This window comes from Larimichthys crocea, chromosome XI, assembly GCF_000972845.2.
Source record: "Larimichthys crocea isolate SSNF chromosome XI, L_crocea_2.0, whole genome shotgun sequence".
Taxonomy (NCBI): domain Eukaryota; kingdom Metazoa; phylum Chordata; class Actinopteri; family Sciaenidae; genus Larimichthys; species Larimichthys crocea.
The window spans coordinates 14,657,950-14,679,276 of record NC_040021.1 but is presented as its reverse complement, the minus strand read 5'-3'; the positions used below and the strand labels follow the sequence as shown (position 1 = coordinate 14,679,276).

At 40.6% G+C, this 21,327-nt stretch overlaps 3 protein-coding genes across 3 annotated transcripts; 2 read left to right on the top strand and 1 right to left on the bottom strand.

The window, feature by feature from the left end:
• Positions 1–7,371, top strand: prpf39 (PRP39 pre-mRNA processing factor 39 homolog (yeast)). Its single transcript, XM_010731915.3, has 15 exons — positions 1–173; positions 1,439–1,846; positions 2,124–2,317; positions 2,481–2,606; positions 2,887–3,005; positions 3,110–3,277; positions 3,382–3,562; positions 4,004–4,111; positions 4,211–4,375; positions 4,821–4,947; positions 5,114–5,382; positions 5,804–5,988; positions 6,083–6,166; positions 6,413–6,524; positions 6,674–7,371. Exons 1-15 carry the CDS (start codon positions 161–163, stop codon positions 6,761–6,763), a joined length of 2,349 nt encoding a protein of 782 aa, XP_010730217.3. The 5' UTR covers positions 1–160; the 3' UTR covers positions 6,764–7,371.
• Positions 7,372–7,779: 408 nt separating this feature from the next.
• Positions 7,780–9,676, top strand: faua (FAU ubiquitin like and ribosomal protein S30 fusion a). Its single transcript, XM_010731916.3, has 5 exons — positions 7,780–7,893; positions 8,329–8,410; positions 8,502–8,646; positions 9,182–9,237; positions 9,450–9,676. The coding sequence occupies exons 2-5, from the start codon at positions 8,336–8,338 to the stop codon at positions 9,573–9,575; spliced, it is 402 nt and encodes a 133-aa protein (XP_010730218.1). The 5' UTR covers positions 7,780–7,893; positions 8,329–8,335; the 3' UTR covers positions 9,576–9,676.
• Positions 9,677–11,489: 1,813 nt separating this feature from the next.
• Positions 11,490–13,519, bottom strand: fkbp3 (FKBP prolyl isomerase 3). Its single transcript, XM_010731917.3, has 7 exons — positions 13,375–13,519; positions 12,858–12,959; positions 12,655–12,756; positions 12,426–12,561; positions 12,184–12,251; positions 11,986–12,083; positions 11,490–11,808 (listed from the first exon to the last, which is right to left on the bottom strand). Exons 1-7 carry the CDS (start codon positions 13,477–13,479, stop codon positions 11,754–11,756), a joined length of 666 nt encoding a protein of 221 aa, XP_010730219.1. The 5' UTR covers positions 13,480–13,519; the 3' UTR covers positions 11,490–11,753.
• Between the last annotated feature and the right edge of the window lie 7,808 nt (positions 13,520–21,327).

Sequence of the window (21,327 nt, the reverse complement as noted above, 5' to 3'; positions counted from 1 at the left end):
GCCAAGGGCGGGCGGGGAAGCACTGAACTGAGCATGCGCACAAGCCGCCTCGGTTCTTCCCCTAAGTTAAGAATGGTGGTTGAAGCGCGCCTGCTTCTTGTAGGTTAGCTGAAGTGACTTCGAAAGCTGCGTTCAGATTCTCACGGCTGGCCAACACTTGATGGAAGATAGTGGTAAGGTCACTAAGCGTGTATTTATTCGTTTGACTGGTGTAACTTTAGTAGCTTAAAGAGCGAGCCGACGCTAGCTACTAGTGGCGCCTTGTGAAGTGGTGGCGTTAGCCGGCGAGCTAACGTGGAGAAGCCGCTGGCGCCGACTATCACCTGGAGACGGAGGCAAACGTTGAGCACGCTGTAGTTGTCCTAGTTAGCCTGAGTTGAACGAGCTTATGAATTTATATCGCGGTGTTTACCCCCTGATAAGCTGAGTTTTGTGGTTAACTAACCAAATGTTAGTAATTGAGTTCGCGTTACTAAACGAGGGCTAACGTGAAGCTAACGTTAACCGTCACTTTAACGCGGTGGTACTTGTCAGGAAATAGGCCGGAGTCTAGGCCCCAACTTTCGGGTTGAACTTTGACTGCACAAACAACCTCACGGGCGCAACAAGGTCTCAAATCAGCCAGCGTCGCTAAAAAGCTAACATTAATCGAGTTTTTGCATAGCGAGTCGATGGGTTATTATTTTATTTTAATGGAGTCACAGGCAATGTTATTTAATTAAGAAAGGAACCACGTGGGTAGGTTTATTTTTAGTCGCTAACCCGAGGGTTTAAGCTGAAGCTGGCGGCCCGTGTTAATGTTAGGACAAGGAAGTGTCCTGTGGCACCGACTGCAGCTCCCCCCCGCGCCAAACCCCTTTTTGGTGTTAGAGCTAATTTAATTAAACTTTTTTAAAACTGTGAGTGTGATCTACATGACACAGCAATGTTAACGCGCCACTTTAGTGAGAACTATTAGAAGTGGTGACCTTACTTTTGTTGATACTTCTGTATCCTTGGAAGTTCAACATGTTACCAAACCGGTTCTGGAAAGTTCCTTATCTACATGTGTGCACTCTTAAATTTGGCACGCGTATTATGTAAGATTACTATTTAAGAGTACCACCCTGTACACTTAGATATCAAGTTGCGTAGTATTTCAACTAACTAACTCTTATCTGCTAAGTTGTTGATGATAATTATTAATAATTATTCTGATCATTTTCTTGCTCAAACAATTATGCATTAATTTCAAACAATTTCCACACCCATGTTGACTTCTAGCTTTGGTTAGACAAACACCCATAAACTCATAAGATATTAAAATGACTTTAACACATGGCTAAAAAAGGCAGATTTTAAGAGGCAGAAACTGGATAATTCTGCTTGAAAAATAACGGACATCATGGATTGATTTTCATAGATAATAAATTAAATTTTCTGTCTAATTATCCAACAGGCCTGCAACTCTCAGACGACGCTATTACTGGAATGCTGGACACTGAGTCCCCTGCCATGGAGAGCAATGGGGATGCCTTTCTTCCTGACCATCCTGTTCTAGGCCAAGCTGCGGACTGGTCCATGGATCAGGTCGCTCCAGAACCGATCACCAACATCCTGCCCGAGGACTCGGACGCATCTCAGGATGCTCCGGTAGAACCACAGCAGCCAGACCAAGATATGAACTCCACGGGGCTAGGCGCTGTGGAGAAGGCCGTGGAGCAGTTTCAGCTCGCCAGTGCTCAGCTCTTTCAAGAAGAGCAGCCACCGCTTCCGCCGCTTCCACCACAGCCCGCAGACGAGCCAGAACAGCCATACGTACACAAAACGGAGGAGATGAATCTAGAGTCAGAGGTTGCTCCACAAGGTAATCAAAATAGTTGTTGCGATGTTTTCAACAGTTCCCACAACCAGAGTTGTGCATTTGTTGGCACACATCTTCATACACGTAATGTGATTTCTGTATATTTCATAATTTCCCAACCAAATAAATGCAGACAGAATATAGGTTGTGCTTCTCGGGCATGATTAACAGTCTATAGGATGTTTGAATTTCAGTATTACAAAATTAAACTCCCCATATTTGTAATTTTTCTGCCTGCTCCCTCACTTAACTCTTCATGTTTCCTTGTTGACTTTTCCAGAGGGTACCGAGGCACCACAGGCAACAGAGGATGGCATGGAGCTGGAAGAACCGTCCAAAGAGACGGCAGAAGAATCGATTGTTCCTTCAGAGCCACAGCTGCCCAGCGAGTTTGAAAAGCTCTTTAAAGGGTGTGAGGAGAACCCAGAAGACTTCAATGGTTGGGTCTACCTGCTGCAGTATGTGGAGCAGGAGGTAAGAAAACATTCAGATTATGAAGATTATTATGTTCATTTTGTATGTTACTAAAGGTAAACAGAAGGATGACCTGCAATTTTAAAATTCAGGATAACCAAATTGTTATTTTATACTATTATTAAATGGTAATATTGAGTCTTTGCTGTTCCCTCTCTTGCAGAATGTCCTTACAGCTGTTAGACAGACGTTTGATGTGTTCTTCCTACGTTATCCCTACTGCTATGGCTACTGGAAGAAGTATGCTGATATTGAGAAAAAGCATGGCAATTACCAGGAAGCAGAAGAGGTAAATATATCTGTTTTTGACACACGCTTGTTTTTTTTGTCTTTGGTTTCTACCTTTAACTTACTAAATACTTGTGTTGTCGCCAGTTGAACCAGCTGGCTCTGTCTATTTTTTTTTAGCCCATCATTAGTTATTATTAGTACACTGACTCAAGACCAGGAACTTTTAGAGACTGCACGCAGCAACTGTGTTGGCATTAAGGCCTAGAAGTCAAGGGAGAATCACTTATAAATATAGTAAAAATAGTTTCAGCCATTGACGGGCTTGTTTGTGTTTGCAGGTGTACAGAAGAGGCTTGGCGGACATCCCGCTCAGTGTGGACCTGTGGCTGCACTATCTGACCTATATCAAAGAGAACTCAGACCCTAATGACCCAGAGGCGGAGGGACGCATTCGAGCGTGAGTTATTTACATGATAATAGATAAGGCTGTCTTTTTTTTTGGCTAATGAAACAACATGGATTTATAATATTCACAATCTTTCCTTTATTTTCTACCATTAGTACCTATGAGCATGCAGTGCTTGCGGCAGGAACAGACTTTCGCTCAGACCGTCTGTGGGAGTCCTTCATCAACTGGGAGACAGAGCAGCAGAAGCTGGCTAACGTCACCGCCATCTATGACCGCATCTTGTCCATCCCGACCCAGCTTTATTCCCAGCACTTTCAGAGGTAGGGGGAGGGAGCTTTTTCCTTAAGAAATTCTAACTCGAATAACGCATGCAACACATCTAACTCTGAGTTAAATCTTATTTTCCTGTTTATAATCTTCACAGGTTTAAAGATCACGTGCAGAGCAACAACCCCAAACACTTCCTGTCAGAAGAGGAGTTTGTTCAGCTGAGGCTCGAGCTCTCGAAAGCCAGTCTAGCGGCAATGGTCGGCGAGGATGAAGAGACGCCTGTTCCTCAGGAGGAGCTTCCACCTGGCACAGAGGATCTTTCGGACCCTGCTAAGGTAAATCCAATTTCCAATCCTGCAGGAGAGACAAATTTCCACAAGTACTGCTTGCAGGGATTAGCAGGAGCTTGCCTGTTCTCCATGATGAGATGGAAAGAAAGCTTTGTTCAGGTTTGAAGAGGTGTCTTTATGTCAGCAGCCAACCAATGAATGCCAGGGGGGATTCAAGTTGGCATCCAATCAGGGACTCGCCCTAAAACTTTAAGGATCAACCGTGGCCCATTGACCCCAGAACCTGCACCCAGAGGCTGATATGCAGGGTGCAGACAAACCTCTCCCCTCTACAGGCTTCTTGTCTCTGGCAAGCTCATGGTGATGTAAATCCTTGGCTGCAGGACTAGCAGTTTTGACATCAAGTGGAGCATGTCATATTGTATATGTGTACGGGGCGTTGACCATGCGTTTTTTTTCCTTTTTTGTGTGTGCCTTTTTATGTAGAGAGTGACAGAGATCGAGAATATGCGGCACAAGGTGATCGAGGTTCGACAGGAAGTGTTCAACCACAACGAACATGAAGTCAGCAAGCGCTGGGCCTTTGAAGAAGGGGTATGTGTCTTGTTCTTTCCACAACTATGTTGATAGTTAGAAGTGTTTTTCTTTGTATTCTTTGACACTGAAACAACATTTATTCATGTCCTTTTTTAGATAAAGAGACCATACTTCCACGTGAAAGCCTTAGAGAAGACGCAGCTGAACAACTGGAAGGAGTACCTGGAATTTGAAATCGAAAACGGGACCCCGGAACGCGTGGTCGTTCTTTTTGAGCGATGCCTCATCGCTTGCGCGCTCTACGAGGAGTTCTGGACCAAGGTAATGTGACCTTTAACCCTGCTCTCACTCCCGCTTCTTCCTGCACTTCCCCATCCACGATGATATCACATCGACACAGTAAATCGTCCTGCACTCTCTTTGCGTGTAACGTTGATATGTGACTGTATCTGTTGTATTAGGGGATGGCCAGCTTGCCACACAAGATTTGACTGCAGCATTTGCCAACTACTACGTTGCATCTTCTTCGTCTCCCACTACCTTACAGAAACTTATCTAATTGGTTCCATGAAGGTGCTGATGGGTTTACACAGAAAATTTCTAAAAACGATCTTGTCAATGAAGAAATTCACTGTTTCTGCCAACTGAAATTTTAGGTTTAAAATGTGCTGTCTTTTTTTTTTTTGCCTTTCTCCTTCTCTTCTGTTCTTTTTCTCTGTCCTCTTCTGCATTTCTTCCAACTCGCTTTCTCTTTTTCACTCTGAAGTATGCAAAATATCTAGAGGGCTACAGCACAGACGGCGTGAGGCATATCTACAAGAAGGCGTGTACCGTCCATCTGCCCAGGAAACCAGCCACCCACCTGTTGTGGGCTGCCTTTGAGGAACAGCAAGGTGAGTGACGGCCAGACATGCAAATTGAGCACAGCTGAATTACCATGGGGTGTGGGGCGGGAGTATCTATGGGTGTGAATAAATGACCTCTTAGGGCGTGACTACATGGTGATACAGAACCAAATTTCTTGTCATTTGGCCTGACGTTCTGATTTTCTTTGCCCAGGCAACGTCGAGGAGGCTCGTGGCATCCTGAAGTCCCTAGAGGCGGCAGTCCCAGGTCTGGCCATGGTGCGACTTCGGCGGGTCAGTCTCGAGCGACGCCACGGTAACTTGGATGAAGCGGAGGCCCTGTTGAGGGAGGCCATGGACTCTGCGAAGGATGCTACTGATTCGTCATTCTATGCTGTGAAGCTGGCCAGGCAGCAGATGAAGGTGCACAGAAGTCTGAGCAAAGCCAGGAAGGTGCTGCTGGAAGCTATAGAGAAAGACCAGGTGAGAGCTGGCGGATGTCCTTCAACAAATACATACAGCAGAGCTCAGAACTTCAAGAATTAGCAAGCTGCTGTTATGATGATAATAAAACGCATATCTATAAGAAATAATAAAAGAAGATGTTTGGTCATTGTCTGCTGCTAAAAAAAAGAGTTTCTTAAACCCTAAAATGCAGTAAGTTATTTCATTTAGATTAATTTGATCAACACACCTCGTAGAGGCATTCTCTAAATGAAAAATCTTGACTGGTCTACACTTAATATTTAATGTTTACAATTTTTTATCCTGCTGGATAACAAGTCAGACAGTTATTCAGTCGTCCACATGAGTTTTATAGACAAATTGCTGTAATGTATGTAATTTAGAAGTGCGGATATATCGCAGTCATGACATACACACTGACACTTTTGTGGCTTTACAGACAAGTCCTAAACTCTATCTGAACCTGCTTGAGCTGGAGTACAACGGAGACGTGACACAGAACGAGGCCGAGATCTTGGCTTGTTTCGACCGAGCCCTGACGAGCCCGATGCCCCTCGAATCACGCCTCCTGTTCTGCCAGCGCAAAGTCGAGTTCCTCGAGGACTTTGGCAGTGACATCAATGTGTGAGTTTGTTTGTACAGCCTGAGTAAATGGAGCAACACGAATGGATTTGTCATATTGGATACTGAGTGTTTTTCATTCTTTTCCATCTTTTAGGCTCGTAGCGGCATGTGAGGAACTTCAGAAACTACAGAAAGAAAATGAGTCCACGAAGAGGAAAGCTGAGAACGGGTATGACAGGTGTGTAATGGGACAGGGCTTGGGTCACACCAACACAGTTTTTCAAGTAACTTCCATCAAGATGCGTCGGTCCAACCAAAGCATCCTGTAGTTTCTCCATTTTCATACAGACATGTTGTAATTGTGTTTGACACGAGCTGAAAAGTTGGCACTATGGCTGTCAGTATTAAATACACCAATATAAAATAACATAAGCTTAATTTGTTGAACAAGGGATTTGACTTACTTGAAACTATTCATCTCCAGCTCTCAAGAACCTGACGCTAAGAGACAACGTGTGGACGACGCTTCCTCTGGTGCAAACGCACTGACAGACACGCAGGCCAACAACTCTGCATACAACTACAACTGGTACCAGGTGGGTTTCTTTTCTGCACACTGAAACTTTGACGTTACGGTACACCAGCCATGCATGGCCATGTAGAGCATTTATTACTTGAAAATTCTAGTAAGAATTTGTTTTGTTTAAACCTGTTTCTTTTTTTTTTCCTTTTTCCCTCCTTTTAGCAACAATACGGTGGTTGGGGACAAAACTCTTGGGGGCAGTACGGCCAATACGGCCAGTATAACCAGTACTACCCTCCTCCTCCAACATGATGGACAGGATCCTGACATGAAGACGGAGACTCAGAGGAAAGCATCCTTCCCGACCTGCCTACATCTCTGAACAGGACTATTTAACAGGGTGTCATGGAGATTTGAAACACAGAAGCTGATTTGTTTCTTCTTTCTGCGTTAAAGTGTGCTAATCAGTTCAATTACACTTCGTAGCCAATTTTTTTTTTTTTTTTTTTTTTGTGAATACGATACTCTTGGCCCTCCATGGCAGTCATGTTGATCAATGGAAAAAAAAAAAACACCCTTCATTGCTACATCCGTCATCTCCAACACTGGCTGTTTTTTTTGGGGTGGGTGGGTGTGGGGGGGTCTTTAATGCATGTTATTTGTGAAGGCAAATTTATTTTCTCCCTGTGTGATGAAAGGCTTTTTAATTTTTAGATCAGATGATTTAGTTTGGTCTCTTTCCTTGTGTTTAAAGATTTAAACTTGCAAAGGAGGCATTCGTCGGTGTACCTCTGAGTCGTGTTTCTTCATCCAACTGAAAGATTTTTAATATTTCGTGGTTATGATTCCATAAAGAAATTGAAGAGTTCCTCCTTTTTTATTTTGACTTGATTTCATAATAAAGAGATTGATATCCTGAAGTGTCTGCCGTTGACTTTATCCTTTTTTTTTTCTTTTACTCCTGAATAGTTCAAATCATGAATCAAATATTATATTTATGCTATTTAGTGACAGAACACAAAATTCCTTGATCAAGTATGTATTTTTGTGTTCAGTAGACTGTGTGCAAGTGATCACAGAAGAAATAAAATACTGTATTGTTATATATAAGTGATTAATGGTGACATAAAGAGCTGATTGCTAATATTACTGAGTCACGTAAAGGAATTAATTCATATTTAAGTTTCATAATGCCAAAATACACCGTGGCCTCCTCAGAGCATCTTGTTATAACGACCTAGTAGAGCTTTGTGTTGTTTTACTGTAACAGTTTAACTATAATTGATCGTTTAATAATTAAGTGAATCTGCTCAATCACCCTCCTAAACGTGATGGGCGTGGCTACGGCTTCCGACTCTGCTGACGTAAATCCGCTCATGCGCAGTGTGGGCCCTTAAACGGCCCTTTTTATGCTTAGCGTTGAACGACTAGCATCAAACGAGGTAAGGCCCCGGCAATATTAGTGAAAAAGCCTAAAAGTGTTCAACTTTGATCGACTTATCCCCGTCGATGTAACACCTGTATCATCAGTTATCACCATCACGCTTTATTTTGAGCAGCTGGACCGTATTTCTTGTGTTTTTTAAGCGACTTAATGAAACGCGTGTCCCATGCGGCTAGTTCAGCTAGCGTAGCATTAGCGCTCAGCTCTCGGCACGTTGCTCTGCTTCTCGTCACTTTTTTAAACTTGATAATTTAGTGACACGGTGTGCTTTGTTTGTGTATCCACGTGTACAATGTTTTAAAAATCTCCTACACTGACAAAACGTGGCGGGTTCAGTCGTCACTGTTAGCTGTCACTAATAAAACCCAACGCCAAAGTCTGATTTCCGCAACACTGACATAGAAACTAAAGTCTGTCTTTTTTTCTCCATCAGCATCAAGATGCAGCTCTTCTTGCGTGCCCAGAACACTCACACCCTTGAGGTGACCGGACAGGAGACTGTCGGACAGATCAAGGTAAAAAAAAATGCCTACAAGTTTTTGGAAACTAAATGAGTAGTGGTGTTTTCAGTAAAGCTCCAATAATAATGCACATGCTTTGTCTCAGGCTCATGTCCAGAGTCTGGAGGGTCTCCTGGTTGAGGAGCAGGTCCTGCTGCTCGCTGGATGCCCGCTGGAGGATGATGCCTCCCTGGCATCCTGCGGGGTCTCAGAGCTCTGCACCCTGGAAGTAGCTGGCAGGCTGCTGGGAGGTCAGTACACCGATGCAGCCCACAGCTGTGTATGAAAATACTAGTTTTAAAGGTAGATGGAAACCCTATGAAATATGCTCAGTGACAATAGAAATGTTTGTATAGTTTTGTGTTTTTAAAATTAATTATTTGATTGCTCTTTCATCCGAGGCATGGTAGACAGCCCTACTTTTGGATGTGACAAATCTGACTGTATAAGACAAGCCATTGAATCTTAAGATCTAGATCTATAACTAACAAATATTTTCATTATCAATTTTTTAATCAGGAAAATGGCACAAGAAAATATTCATATTTAAAAGACTTAAATTTGTATTAACTTTTTCTCAAATGTTCAAAACAGATGACGGATAGCTAATCTTTTAATCAATTAAATGTTGCAGATCATCCCAAAACAAATGCGTGAATATCTTACTGTTTTTATTACACTACACAACCCGTGTCCCTTTCTGAATCAGTGCAGAAGCTTTAGTTCTGTTCTGCTCAGTTTCTGTAAAATATCCTAACTAACACCACCTTTTCCTTTTCTCCTCAGGTAAGGTTCACGGTTCTCTGGCCCGTGCCGGAAAAGTGAGGGGACAGACACCCAAGGTGAGATTATATTCTGCTTTGTCATGTACCAGTATGTTACAAACTTTTCCCACTGACTTTAAGAACACATTCTGTATCGCTTTAAGTATTCGTATGACAGTAACCTTCACACGTTCAGTTTTGGATGCACTCGTCTTTTAAGTTTCCTACGTTCAAATGTTCACTACCTTGTGATCTTAGAGAGATAACATACATCTTGTTGTGTTGTCCAGGTGGACAAGCAGGAGAAGAAGAAGAAGAAGACTGGCCGTGCTAAGCGTCGCATCCAGTACAACAGACGCTTCGTGAATGTTGTGCCCACCTTCGGAAAGAAGAAGGGACCCAACGCCAACTCCTAAGTGTTTCAATGCTCTAAAGGAGAAACACGGTCACCGCCCACTTTTTACCAAGTTATATGTTATCCTGCTGTACAGAATAAAACAATTTGACTTGGACAAAAGAACTGTGTGGTTTTCTTTAGAAAACTAGTTACCGTTGGGTTGTGACTATTTGTATCCATTTTAAATGGACTAGCTCAAGAGTTCATGGTTTCTTTTGAAACCAGTTTGCCCCCATACTTTGATAACACTGGGGAACACAATTTATGTTGAGTTAGGTCTGGCAGCTGTTTAACAAATTTTTGGGTGCGGAATCCAAAACTGAGCTCAGTTTTTCTCTATCACGTCAAGTTTTTGAACTATAGGATCCCCGTTTTCTTAAAATATGAAAAATACTGTACTTCAGATATGTTCTTGTTTTCACTAAACAAAAGTAACAGTCTGCAATTTTTTTTTTTTGCTCTGCTTGCACACTTTGTGAGGGACCCATGGCTTGTCTTGATCACAGAGTTTTACTTGAAAATATGTAAAATATGCTTGTTTGACAAATGCACTGGTGTTTGCTTTCCTCTGACTTGGAATGGTGAAACTACCACACATATAGCAAAAGAAGTCAGGGTTGTTTAGGCATTTATGATGAGAAGTAGCAGGAGCAGACATGATCTGGAACAAAGGAAATATATACCTATGTAAATAAAACACTAAGATGAAATGGTTACAAGGTTTGAAAACGGCATAAAACGAAATAGAACTTACAACAGTATGCCCATGGTTACAAGGTTAAGAGAAAAGCCAGCACAAATCCTCTTCATTCCTACTATGCTGGCTTTCTGTTTGCAGATATTGATAGTACTGACCTATTGGGAGCTGCACACACCTCTTACAGCATTATCTCAACTGTGACTGCACAAACAAGTTGCCACGTAGCTGTAGATGAGTCCAATCGTAATCAGCTGGCAAGTCTTATTACAGCTAATCAGTGGAATTGTGCTTATCTGGAAGGAAGCTGTGGAGAAAAAAAATTGATGTGCTATAAAAAAACTAACTGCAATTTTGGAATTGGTATGCCAATTTTAATCAGCATAAAAATCTAACTCAACAGAAATAAAAAAAAAAAATTGTTCCCCAGTGTAATCGGATACTACTGCTAAAGACAGGGGTGTCCACACTTTTTTTTTAAAGATTTGACAATGTAAAGATGCCTGGGGCCAATAAAGCATTTTAGAAATGAAAAAAATTACCAATAAAAGTTACATACAAATGCACTGTTCTCTAACTTTTTGTTTTCATTGTCACAATTCTTTTTTTTAAATGACAATGTAACCAAATCTAAGCCAATCAGGTGTGAACAAATCTAAAAAACAGTTCTTCCTTTCTTTCACATCTGAAGTTAGATAACAAAAAAATTGTATGGAATACATTAAACTTAAATGAAGTTGATACAAATCTTACTCTCGTTCATTCTAAACATGAGTTATTACGAGTAATGCAAGTCTGTTAACATTTAAGTTTAAATATCACTCTTGGTCTTCTCTTTCACAAGATAATTCAGAAAGAAATATTGTGTCACATTAACAGATATATAACACCAGCAGTTGCGTCCTTAGAGGTTAACGTTTTAGTGCATTCAAATGCTTCATTATGTCAACCAAAAATTCAGAGTCGTTGATGTGTCTCAACTCTGCAGTTCGTCTAAATTGGTGTCAACTGCTGTACTACATATTTAATGGACAACTGAGACTCCTTGGTCACGCTGGTAAATCTGACTAGTGTGCATGAAACGAGTTGCTTATATAATCAGACTAATTCAAATCAATATTGAACTAATGGGACAGTTTTTTCCTGTCAATGGCATGCATGTGGATTGACATCCAACCTACATGTGCTTGATGTAAAATGATCACAATTGATGTCAAAGTGAAAAATTGTTACTAGTCGTCTCTGAAACAGGTTTATTTATCATTTACATTTTACATGCAAAAGAACCAAAACAATACAGAATAAGGTTTCAGGGTGTCTCATATTTACATTATTGACAAGCCAAAACGTAAAACATTGTAATAACTGGTCATCATTTCTTGTGATCGTGATCATAAATGAGAAAGTAGAAACAGAACTGCACAGTCAAAGCGCCATTTTAACTCGAATCATGACAAGTCCATCCTTGAGATGTAGTGCATGCTGATCAACAGCTGTAAACTAATCCACAGCCACCAGCTCGACCTCGAAAATCAGTTTTGCGTTGGGTGGAATTCTGGTAGGGCTGGAGTTAAGGAGAAGACACATTACAGCTGCAGCACAGGAAACAAAGTGTACCAACGCTCAGCTACATAGTATCAATACCTGACCTCTGACCAGCTGTGTAGGAAGGGAAATAAAATAAAAAAACATTATACATGACATGCACAAAATCAGCCAAACAAAAGGATACTTGGAGTCAGGGAGCCCCTTCCTTCCATAGGCCCACTCTGGTTCAATCTCCAGTCGAGCCGTTTCACCCTTGCTCATTGTCATAAGGCCCTCATCCCACTGTGAAAGAAAAGGATTACTGATGATGTGTTATAACGAGGAACTGACAAAACTTTAGATACCCCTGGTAAAAAACAACAAAAACATCTGCATCACTTACTCCTCTGATGACTCTGCCCAGGCCGACTTTGAAGCTCAGTGGTTTGGTTTGTTTTTTCTTTCTTGCCACTGCAGAGAAAGAAAAAAAAAACAGTGATGGTTTAAATCTATAGACAGAATGTTTATCGTAGGATACTGATTTAATGTGTATATATATAACCATGAGGGCAAATGCTTGAACAAGAACACTGGGTGTATCTTTGTTTATTTTGGAGTGTGGAGTGTGACGCAGGTTTGTCATACGTGTGGGTATGTTGGTGTCGAACACAGTGCCATCCTCCAGAGTACCAGTGTACCAGCAGCTCACAGTCTCGCCTTTCTTTGGAAAGTTCGTCTTGTCACCTTTCTTCAACACCAACTTGGTGTACTTGGGCGGACCCTATGGAAAGCAGAACAGGAGCACCGATTAATATCTTTTAGATGTGCAAAGCAAAAATCAAAGGAAAAAATAAGAAATCCCCTGGACCAGTACCTCGTCCACAACCTCTGTCTTGACTTCTTTGGGCTTCTCGTCAATTTTGACAGCTTTAACCTGCTCGGTCACTTCTTCGACTGGTTCGGTGCCTTTAAACCTCTGGAGATGACACAGAAAACATGACAAACACTTACATCAACGCCACAGATGCAGTCTGCAGTGCAATATATAAAAAAAAAAGTGTCATTCTCATCACTTACTTTGCTCTCAAAGAGCTGATTGTAGGCAATAATCAGCTGTTCTTTCTTGGCTGTTTTGGCAACATTTTTGATGTTTCCCAGCAGCTTGTGCTCATTGAGAAACTGAAAGACAAAATGCATTTAGTGAGGAGAAAGTTAAAGGATATAATCATCTGCGCACATCACTGACAGGTTCAGGGATAGCTTGTAATAATAATAATAATGTAAAAAAAAAAAAAAAAGCATGACAATGCAGCTGTGTCTGCTCTTGGTCAGATGAATAAGGTTAACATTTATCACTTTTAGATTTGATTCAAATGTAGAGTGCATTATAAATTAAACTTATTATTATTATTATTAACATGGTGTGTGCACTGTGCATTGTTGTGCATGCTGCATGGCTCGATGCTAAAACACAAACAGCTTTCCTCATGAGGCTAACCACGCAGCATGCTGCAGCTCCAAGTGTCCATTTAAACACTTTAAACATACAAATATCCAAACCACAACCACAAACGCACCAATGTGCTAAACATACCGAGTGTGCTGCATTGTCCTGAATGAACTTTATTAAGTCTTTTTTGGGCAAATCATCACTTTTGAGCTGCTCATCGCTCCACTCCCGTGTTGGTTCAGCCGCCATTTTGAGAGGCGAACTGTCAACTTTGACCCCTGTGGCGTAGTTTCATTAAAATCCGCAGAGCCCTTTTTGTTTTTGTTTAAAACTTATGTTATATATTTCAACTCAACTCATAAGCTGTCAGATAATATTCACAACGAGTTATTAAAAATAAAAACAACAACAAAAAAGCGAAGTGCACGGGCAGAAATATAAATTAAACACCGGAAACAACGCCGAATAAATCAGTAAACATTAAATTCATAGCAGGTGAACACATTATAAAACTTAACTCTATTCAAGTGAGCCAATTAACAACATTAATAAGTAATAGAGCGAGTTGACATTACTCTAACATCTGTGCCCTGACACCTAGTGGACAAACACATGTAACATCAGCTATTACTTCCACCTGTGGTCATTAAAAAACAAATACAGATATTAAAAGAGCGTAGATGTTAGAGGGATTACAAAACATTTACTGCTGTTCTAAGTGAAAGAAATGTAGTTCACATAGGGTTAGAAACAGACGTGTCACCTGTTTTCTTAGTACAGTTTAGTTTTGTTTGTATCCTATGATCATATTTAGCCACGTAGAGCCTGAACCATGAAATAATTGCAAAAAAAAAATGTGTTTATTAAATAAAAAAAAAATAAAGACGAAATTAAATAGCAATTTGCATATGTGAGTTTTAATTGTCATTTTAGCTACATCCAGTATTTTCGTGCAATTTGTTGCTCACAGTTTATTCATGTCAAACTGTTTGTTTATGTTCTGTCAGGGGTCCTTGACTTCTGCTCTTGTCTGGTCCATGCTTCTTGTAAGTCCCCCCTCATCACTATTATCTGAGTTTTCCTCAGCACACATTGCAGTAGGGGCCCATTCCTCATCATCACCTTCCTGTTACTTGAATTCCCATCCGTAATCATCAGTCACATCTCCAACACATTTAGAAGAGGCCCAGGGTTGATGAAAGCCTTCTTTCTGTACGGTGGAGGATAGCCCAGGTTTATTTCTTACACTGGTGCTATATATTTATGTGGAGATCTTAATCGTCAACACTTGGATAAAGACTATTATATAGGGGATACTAACAACATTTCATCTCAAGTGGCTATAGACCTGAGCCATGGTAAATGACTCCTCTCTCATTGTACATGCAGAGTCTTTAATAGCAGTATAAATCCTGCTAATGGTAATTTTACTTCTATATCAAGAGGAGAAGCTGTTGTGGATTATATATTAACACCCCCATGATTGTATGGACACTCGTATTGACTTGAAGGCAGTCACCTCAGCTGAGCATTTGGATAACGACCCTGCTTGTATTAAATCATTTGTGTTGTAACGTTAACTTTATTAAAAGTAAACTGAAGCCAAAATTAAAGACATACCTGTGCATTTCAAACAAAAGTCTCTTATAGAGGTTGGGTTATGCAGAAGTATTGAGATTGTGTGAGTTGATGTGTGCTAAGTTAGACCCATCTTCTTTTGTTCAGTACAAATTATGATGATTTAAGAGAGTTAATTTTCCATGAAATTGCTCAACAACAACATAAAAAAGAAATATTCTGGTGTACAGAAGAGCAAAAAATTGGACGGGCTGTTTAATTTAGATGTATTTAAAGTTTGCTCACTTTGTTTCAGAAAGAAAGCAAGAATACTTTAATTAGTATTTATTCTCCAATATATGCACAGTCTAGTATATGTTTTTGTTAGTGATTTTATTGTGTTGTAGACAAAGATGGTCTGAGGACATTTTCTATTGTTTGCAAATACATACACAGCACTCTGGTCCTGGCTTATAGGAAATGATGGTGTCTTGTGGGCTGTTATAGTTAATACAATAAGAATTTTATTTGAATATACCGGTACTTGATCTCTTGTCTGATTCTTCTCTGCACAGTGCATTTCCATTCATTTCCATTGTATGCAGATCAGTTATATATAAATGATAAGTTAGATTTCTCTTTGTATTTGAGTATGGGGAATGCAAAACGTATTTAATATTTCAATCTGTCTGTAAGTACTGACACAGCTGTATAAAATATATATGATCTACAATATTCTATACGATCTTCTTCCTCTGGTGGTTAGCACCACCTTCAGGGCTGACTTCTGCTTCTTCTTCTGTATTTCTGGAAAGTTGATGTCTATAGTATGTATCATTATCATACTATTCATACAGTTGTAAACATTGTACCAATTGTAGGCTTCTAAATATTTAAATCCAAATAAAGTTACCATGGTGCATTAAGATTTCTGAACCGACGAGGGCTTTTTGTCCAATAAAAATAAACAGGTAGCTTATAAATGACTGAATATTCAAATATCAATCATTTAATCACCAAATTATACCTTTTAATGATAACTTATATGGATATTAAAACTAATGTGGTTCACTCATTCAGAATAAAAAATAGGCACACTTCCTGGTTGTTATATATTGATAAAAATGTGTGCTTAAAAGTGTAACAAACATACGTAACAGTCCAGTGATACATGTTATAGTTATAGATTTGTTATGTCTTGCTATATGCTGCACCTATTTTTATATTGTACATTGTTATCATGGCAAGCACCATTGCATTCTGTCAGTTTGCAGCCTCCTGCTGCTTTTCTCAAAGATCATGTCAATCTCCCCTCTGTTACATCACCCTCTGTGTTTGCGCCCCGCTGTTCAAGTGGAAATCTTGGATTCACAGTGAGAGGTGCAGCATAAAGAGACCTGCATAAATATGTCTCAGTACTGACTTTGGCTGCTTCTATTCATAAATAACCTTTTAAAAGCAGCGAGCTGATGACTTGGCACCGTTCTAACTAGCTACAGAATAGTTTTTATTTTACCTCACCTTGTTGGTTACGAGGCAACAGCAGTGACTCTGGGTGAGAAGCTCATGAGGAAGAGGAGATAGCTAATTATCTCTTTAGAGGAAATCTCCCAGGTCTCATTTCACCTCCTTTAAAACCCCTAATAGTCACAACAGCACAAACTGTGGAGGTGAGACACCTTCAGAAGAATTGTAGATATCCATATTTATAAACACCGAATAAAATGTACCTCTTCTGCCTTTTGATATTGGAATATGATGTTCTCTTTATGATGACATCTCGCATATGCCTCTCTGTGGAGTATAACCATGAGTTTTTAGATATCACTTGGCCAGTGGGCCTACTTAAAAATGTCTCTTCAGTTCCTTTTTTTTTCACCCTCTCTGTCTTTTTATTCCATTGTTATGCCGCCAGCACAATGTTTGCTTTTGCATTTTAGAACGATGAGCGTGTCTCTCTCTGTGTTTAGGAGTGTCTGGATGAAACTTGCATCACAGGAAGTTTCGGGAGGGAAGAATCGGCGATTGAGGATCGTGTCTGGTGCGTGGTGTTGTGATATAAAGTATTTCTTAGGAATGCAAAGCTGAGGAGCTTAAATGAGCTCACATATCAAGTGAGGAAGGAATTCAATTTGATGCAGTTCCTGAGAGCTCTTCACATCCACAGGTTACACAAACAAGTGATACACATTCTCTAAGATGTGCCTCCCGGCACGGAGACTGCAAACAATGTAATCCTCAAGTAATGTTTGCAGAACAATGTCCTCAGTTACACTCAATTCAAGCACAGACACTGTCAGTCAAGTTTTAGGATTTTGTGGTTAACTCTAGGGAAAAGTATATGCAGTATAAGTAAGACACCTAAAATGAAACAGTAAGAAATAGGTGTGGATGAATTAAAATTATAAAACAGATATTTTGCCCTGTCATAGCAGGAAAGCATGCATAATTTAAAGCACACTTGTGCTGACATTTTGTTCCACATTTACAGCGTTCTACCAAATATCTAAATCTATGTATTTATGGAACTATGAATTGGCACTCACTCACATCCTAATGCAAACAAAGAGCTGCACGGACTTCTCAGCAGTGTCATATGTTGCAGACTAAATACTGAACAAACATATGATCAGCTACTTCAAGAAGATACTGTAATATCTTTAAATTGGATCTGCTGAAAAATGTTCCCTGATGCTTACATGTTTTCCTATCTGCGCACACATTTTACATCACCCTATCATCAAACACCATGTGTTCAATATGTTTACAGATGTTCAGATGTATGCGTGAATATGTTTAATGAGTTCTTCCTATCTGGGTCACTGCAGTTCTGTCTGACTGCAGTCACAACCTTTGACCTCAGGGGGGCAGTATGCACACATTGTTGATATGAGTTTTCCGTTCCACATTTACAAAAGATTGATATTTTCAATATATGAGGTTTACAATGAGGCTTTGACAGGAGGGAAAATGACTATGATTCACACAGATGAAGAGTGCAACAATAATAAACAGCATAAACAATGTAAATAAATAACAGGTGAGGATGGTAAGGGGGGGAAAAAAAGCTTTGCATTGCTGCTATGGTACCGAGCCAACTATGTACTGTCTGAGTGGATGGTGTTAATTTAGTGTTTATGGTTGAAACGCCTAGTGTGCATCTGTTTTTATGTATGTGCAAAAAGAAGTAGGAGTCAGTCTGTATGTGCAACCGTTAATTTGCCAGTTTTCCTTGAGAAATTCTGCAAAAGATAACTCAGTTATACCTTTTTGAATGCACTCAATGACTTCTGAAAGATCCGCAATAGATGTGCTATAGCTGCATCTAGCATGACTCAAATGCCAATGAAATCAGTGTAAGACTAAGAGAACACATTGAGCATGGACATCATGTCACTGTGTTTTTCTAACCTCACAATGCTTTTCAAATACATTCATTTCGCAGGCCTTGAGTTTCCTTATGAATCGTCGCTTAAAAAAATAACCGCACATAACACCCCGAGAACACACTTGATTCATTTTTACGAGTTTAAAGGAAAGCGGTCGACACGGGGAGAGAGAAACATGAAAGTCAGGGGAGGTCAGATAGTCTGTCATATGTATTTTCAACTTCAATGTAATTACTTATAAAATCCTGTTCAAGGAACAAAGCACTGAATTTACATTTCTCCTTCAATGCCAGTCAGGAGTAGACAGGCCTTGAAGATAACATCCACCTGTGCGCGAGCCATGGAGCCAAGGTGCTGCTCCTCTCCTGAAGCATTTTTCCACATCCACCCTACTTACAGCAGAGGAATTAAAGGCTTTCATAATGGAAATCATCTCTCGGTGGCCTTGGTCCACTGTGGAAAATGTATTTTCTGCTCAGAGCCTAATAAGCTCCCCCCTAAGCCATATAGCAGGCTGAGTTCACCTGCCTGTGCCCTGGGCTGTGAGAACACATCTTTAGCTTCATATGGAATATGATTCATACGCAGCTGCAGTTCAAACCAACAGCTCACTCTTCATGTGATGCAGGCAGAGCAGCTCCAGGGTGGAAGAGGTCAGTAGTGGAAAACTCCACCAACATCTCGCAGCAAGAAAGTTGGAACCGTTACCTTTCTCTATAAAACTTCAACCCATAACTGTGTCCCCTGGGTGGACAGTAAAGGTCGGATTAAAGTGCGGTATAGCAGGTGAGTTAATCAATAGGGAGTTTTGGAATATCTCACAATCATGCTCCTGGTTATCATCATGCAGCAAGGAGCTCTCAATCCAACAAGCTGCACCAAGCTTTGGACCATTTCCAATCCAGAGTTTAGCCTGCAGATCTGTAGTCTCAGTACTAGCCCACGCCTGCCCTGTCAGATCTAATCTCTTGGCTGCATGCCGTGAAATGGGGCTTATTAAGAGTTTAACTGAGATCAGCCCAACCCCTGATCTGAAGCGTGCAAAGGAAAAGGGCAATCACTCACCTGAAAAATCTCAAAATCACAAGAACTGGGTGGCATAAGGGGTTGATGTCAGTCACCGGAGGCTTTGCTGTACACCACTACGTGCTTTCTCCCGTCTGTCTCCGGGATGCATCATCTGTTAACCACTAATTAGAAACCAAAGAGAAAAGATGGATTTGAAGTTTCCATTCGAACTGGTCCCAGTATGATATCTCACAAGGCTTAAAGGGACAGACTTCTAAGCCAGATGCTCCCAAAACTCTTGTCTCCTTACATTCCTCTCACATTGTCTCTTTGCAGTTAAACAATGAGTTTCATGACTGCAGTGCAATTTATACATTTAAAATGCTGTATTATAACTTTGTCCACAGATCTGTCTAAGAGGTCCACAGCTCCTCATTTAATTGTCCTTAAACGTTGATATACACTGTTAAAAATAATTGCTTATAAACCGAGGCAGTAAAAGTTTGGCCCTGACATTTTTGTTTCTCTCCTGCTATTACTTCACTTAGTCTGTCTCCAGACTTTATATACAACCTGAATACAGAAACAGTTGAATACAACTTTGCACAATAGAGCAATTACATTGCACGGCAACTGAAAGAAAAGTAATGTTGCTTTAATTATGTTTTTTTTGCTGTGCTAGTGGCGTGGCTCTAGGGATGGCAATGTCTATGTGTGCAATTATTGACCTGCCTGCCACTTTGGTCCAGACTGAAATATCTCAGCAACTACCGGATAGATTGCCGTTCCTTTAGAGACATTCATAGTTCCTAGATGATGAGTTCTAATGACGCTGGTGTCTGGCTTACTTTTCCTCTCCCATTTGTAGTTTTAAGTGGTGTAAGTTTTTTTCTTTTGGCAAATCGCAGGTCTGAATGTATCTGTAACATTTTCATTGACAACATTTAGCTTTTCCTCTTGTAATTTACAATATCTGCTTGTAGCAACCAAAGACAGCTTTTTTATGCTGATATGTAAGTACTCGGAGTGCGTGGCTAAGGTTGGATGTTGAAAAAGTCAATGTCACCTGAAGCAGCATGAGCTACTTTAGCATACAGTTAAAAATCATTGGTGACTGGAGGGAAAACCCAAATAGATCATTCCTAACAAATAATTTAGAATAATAACAAAGCAGGACAAGCACAAGTGTAACTAATACCATTAGGCATTTAACCATTTACCATTTCCTTAATTGTCCCAGTAAGCAGTGATATGCACAACACCAGAGCTCTGGAACTGGCTCACAGCCTCTAGCTATGCGTCAGTGATGGCACACAAGGACCCTGAGACACCTCCCTGGGCGGGTGTAACCGCCTGCTGCAGGTGTGCCGTGCTGTGGGCGGTTTATTTTTCAAAACTCACATTCATATATACATTAAACACACCCTGCCATTCGACCCCTGCAGTGATGTTATCTCACTCCTCCATCCAGGGATCTCTCCTGTCCATACAACCTGAGATCAAGGCTCAATCTCCCCCAGGTCCCCCATCACTCCCACCCTTACCCCCATGGATCCATCTTCAAACAAACCTTTAGTTTGTGTTTACCATCCTTGGGATGAGGTATACACATGTGTCCCCCAATGGGAAACAGAGAGGACAGAGATGGTCGATGCATTGTGACGGTGTAGGGCATACTGATTGTAGACAGGTTGGGAATCAGAGGCAAAACTAAGCGACATTGAACGGCATATGTCAGGACTACATGGTTTGGATTATGAGCTTTTTTCTCAGCCTAATTTGATTTGAATGTGACACTTGCACAGCATGATGCAAAGCGAGTGTTTTTAATTTCAGGAAACAGAATTGGGAAAAAAATTGGACACGTTTATGACTTGGAATCGTAAAATTGATTTCAGTGTTTTTTGATTTGTTCATCTTTTGGAAATAGGCTGATTTTCATACTATAATTTTTTCCTCCCCAAATTGCACAGTTTTGTGGCTGAATATATTTCATGGTGATGCAGACCGACTTAAACATGTTGGCAATTTCAGTTTCATCTAGCGGTGTGTGTGGAAAAGTGATTCACTGCCTGGATCAACCTCCATTAAATCCATGCCAGAAATCCAACGTGGCCTGGCACAAACCTCCTGTCGCACTCAT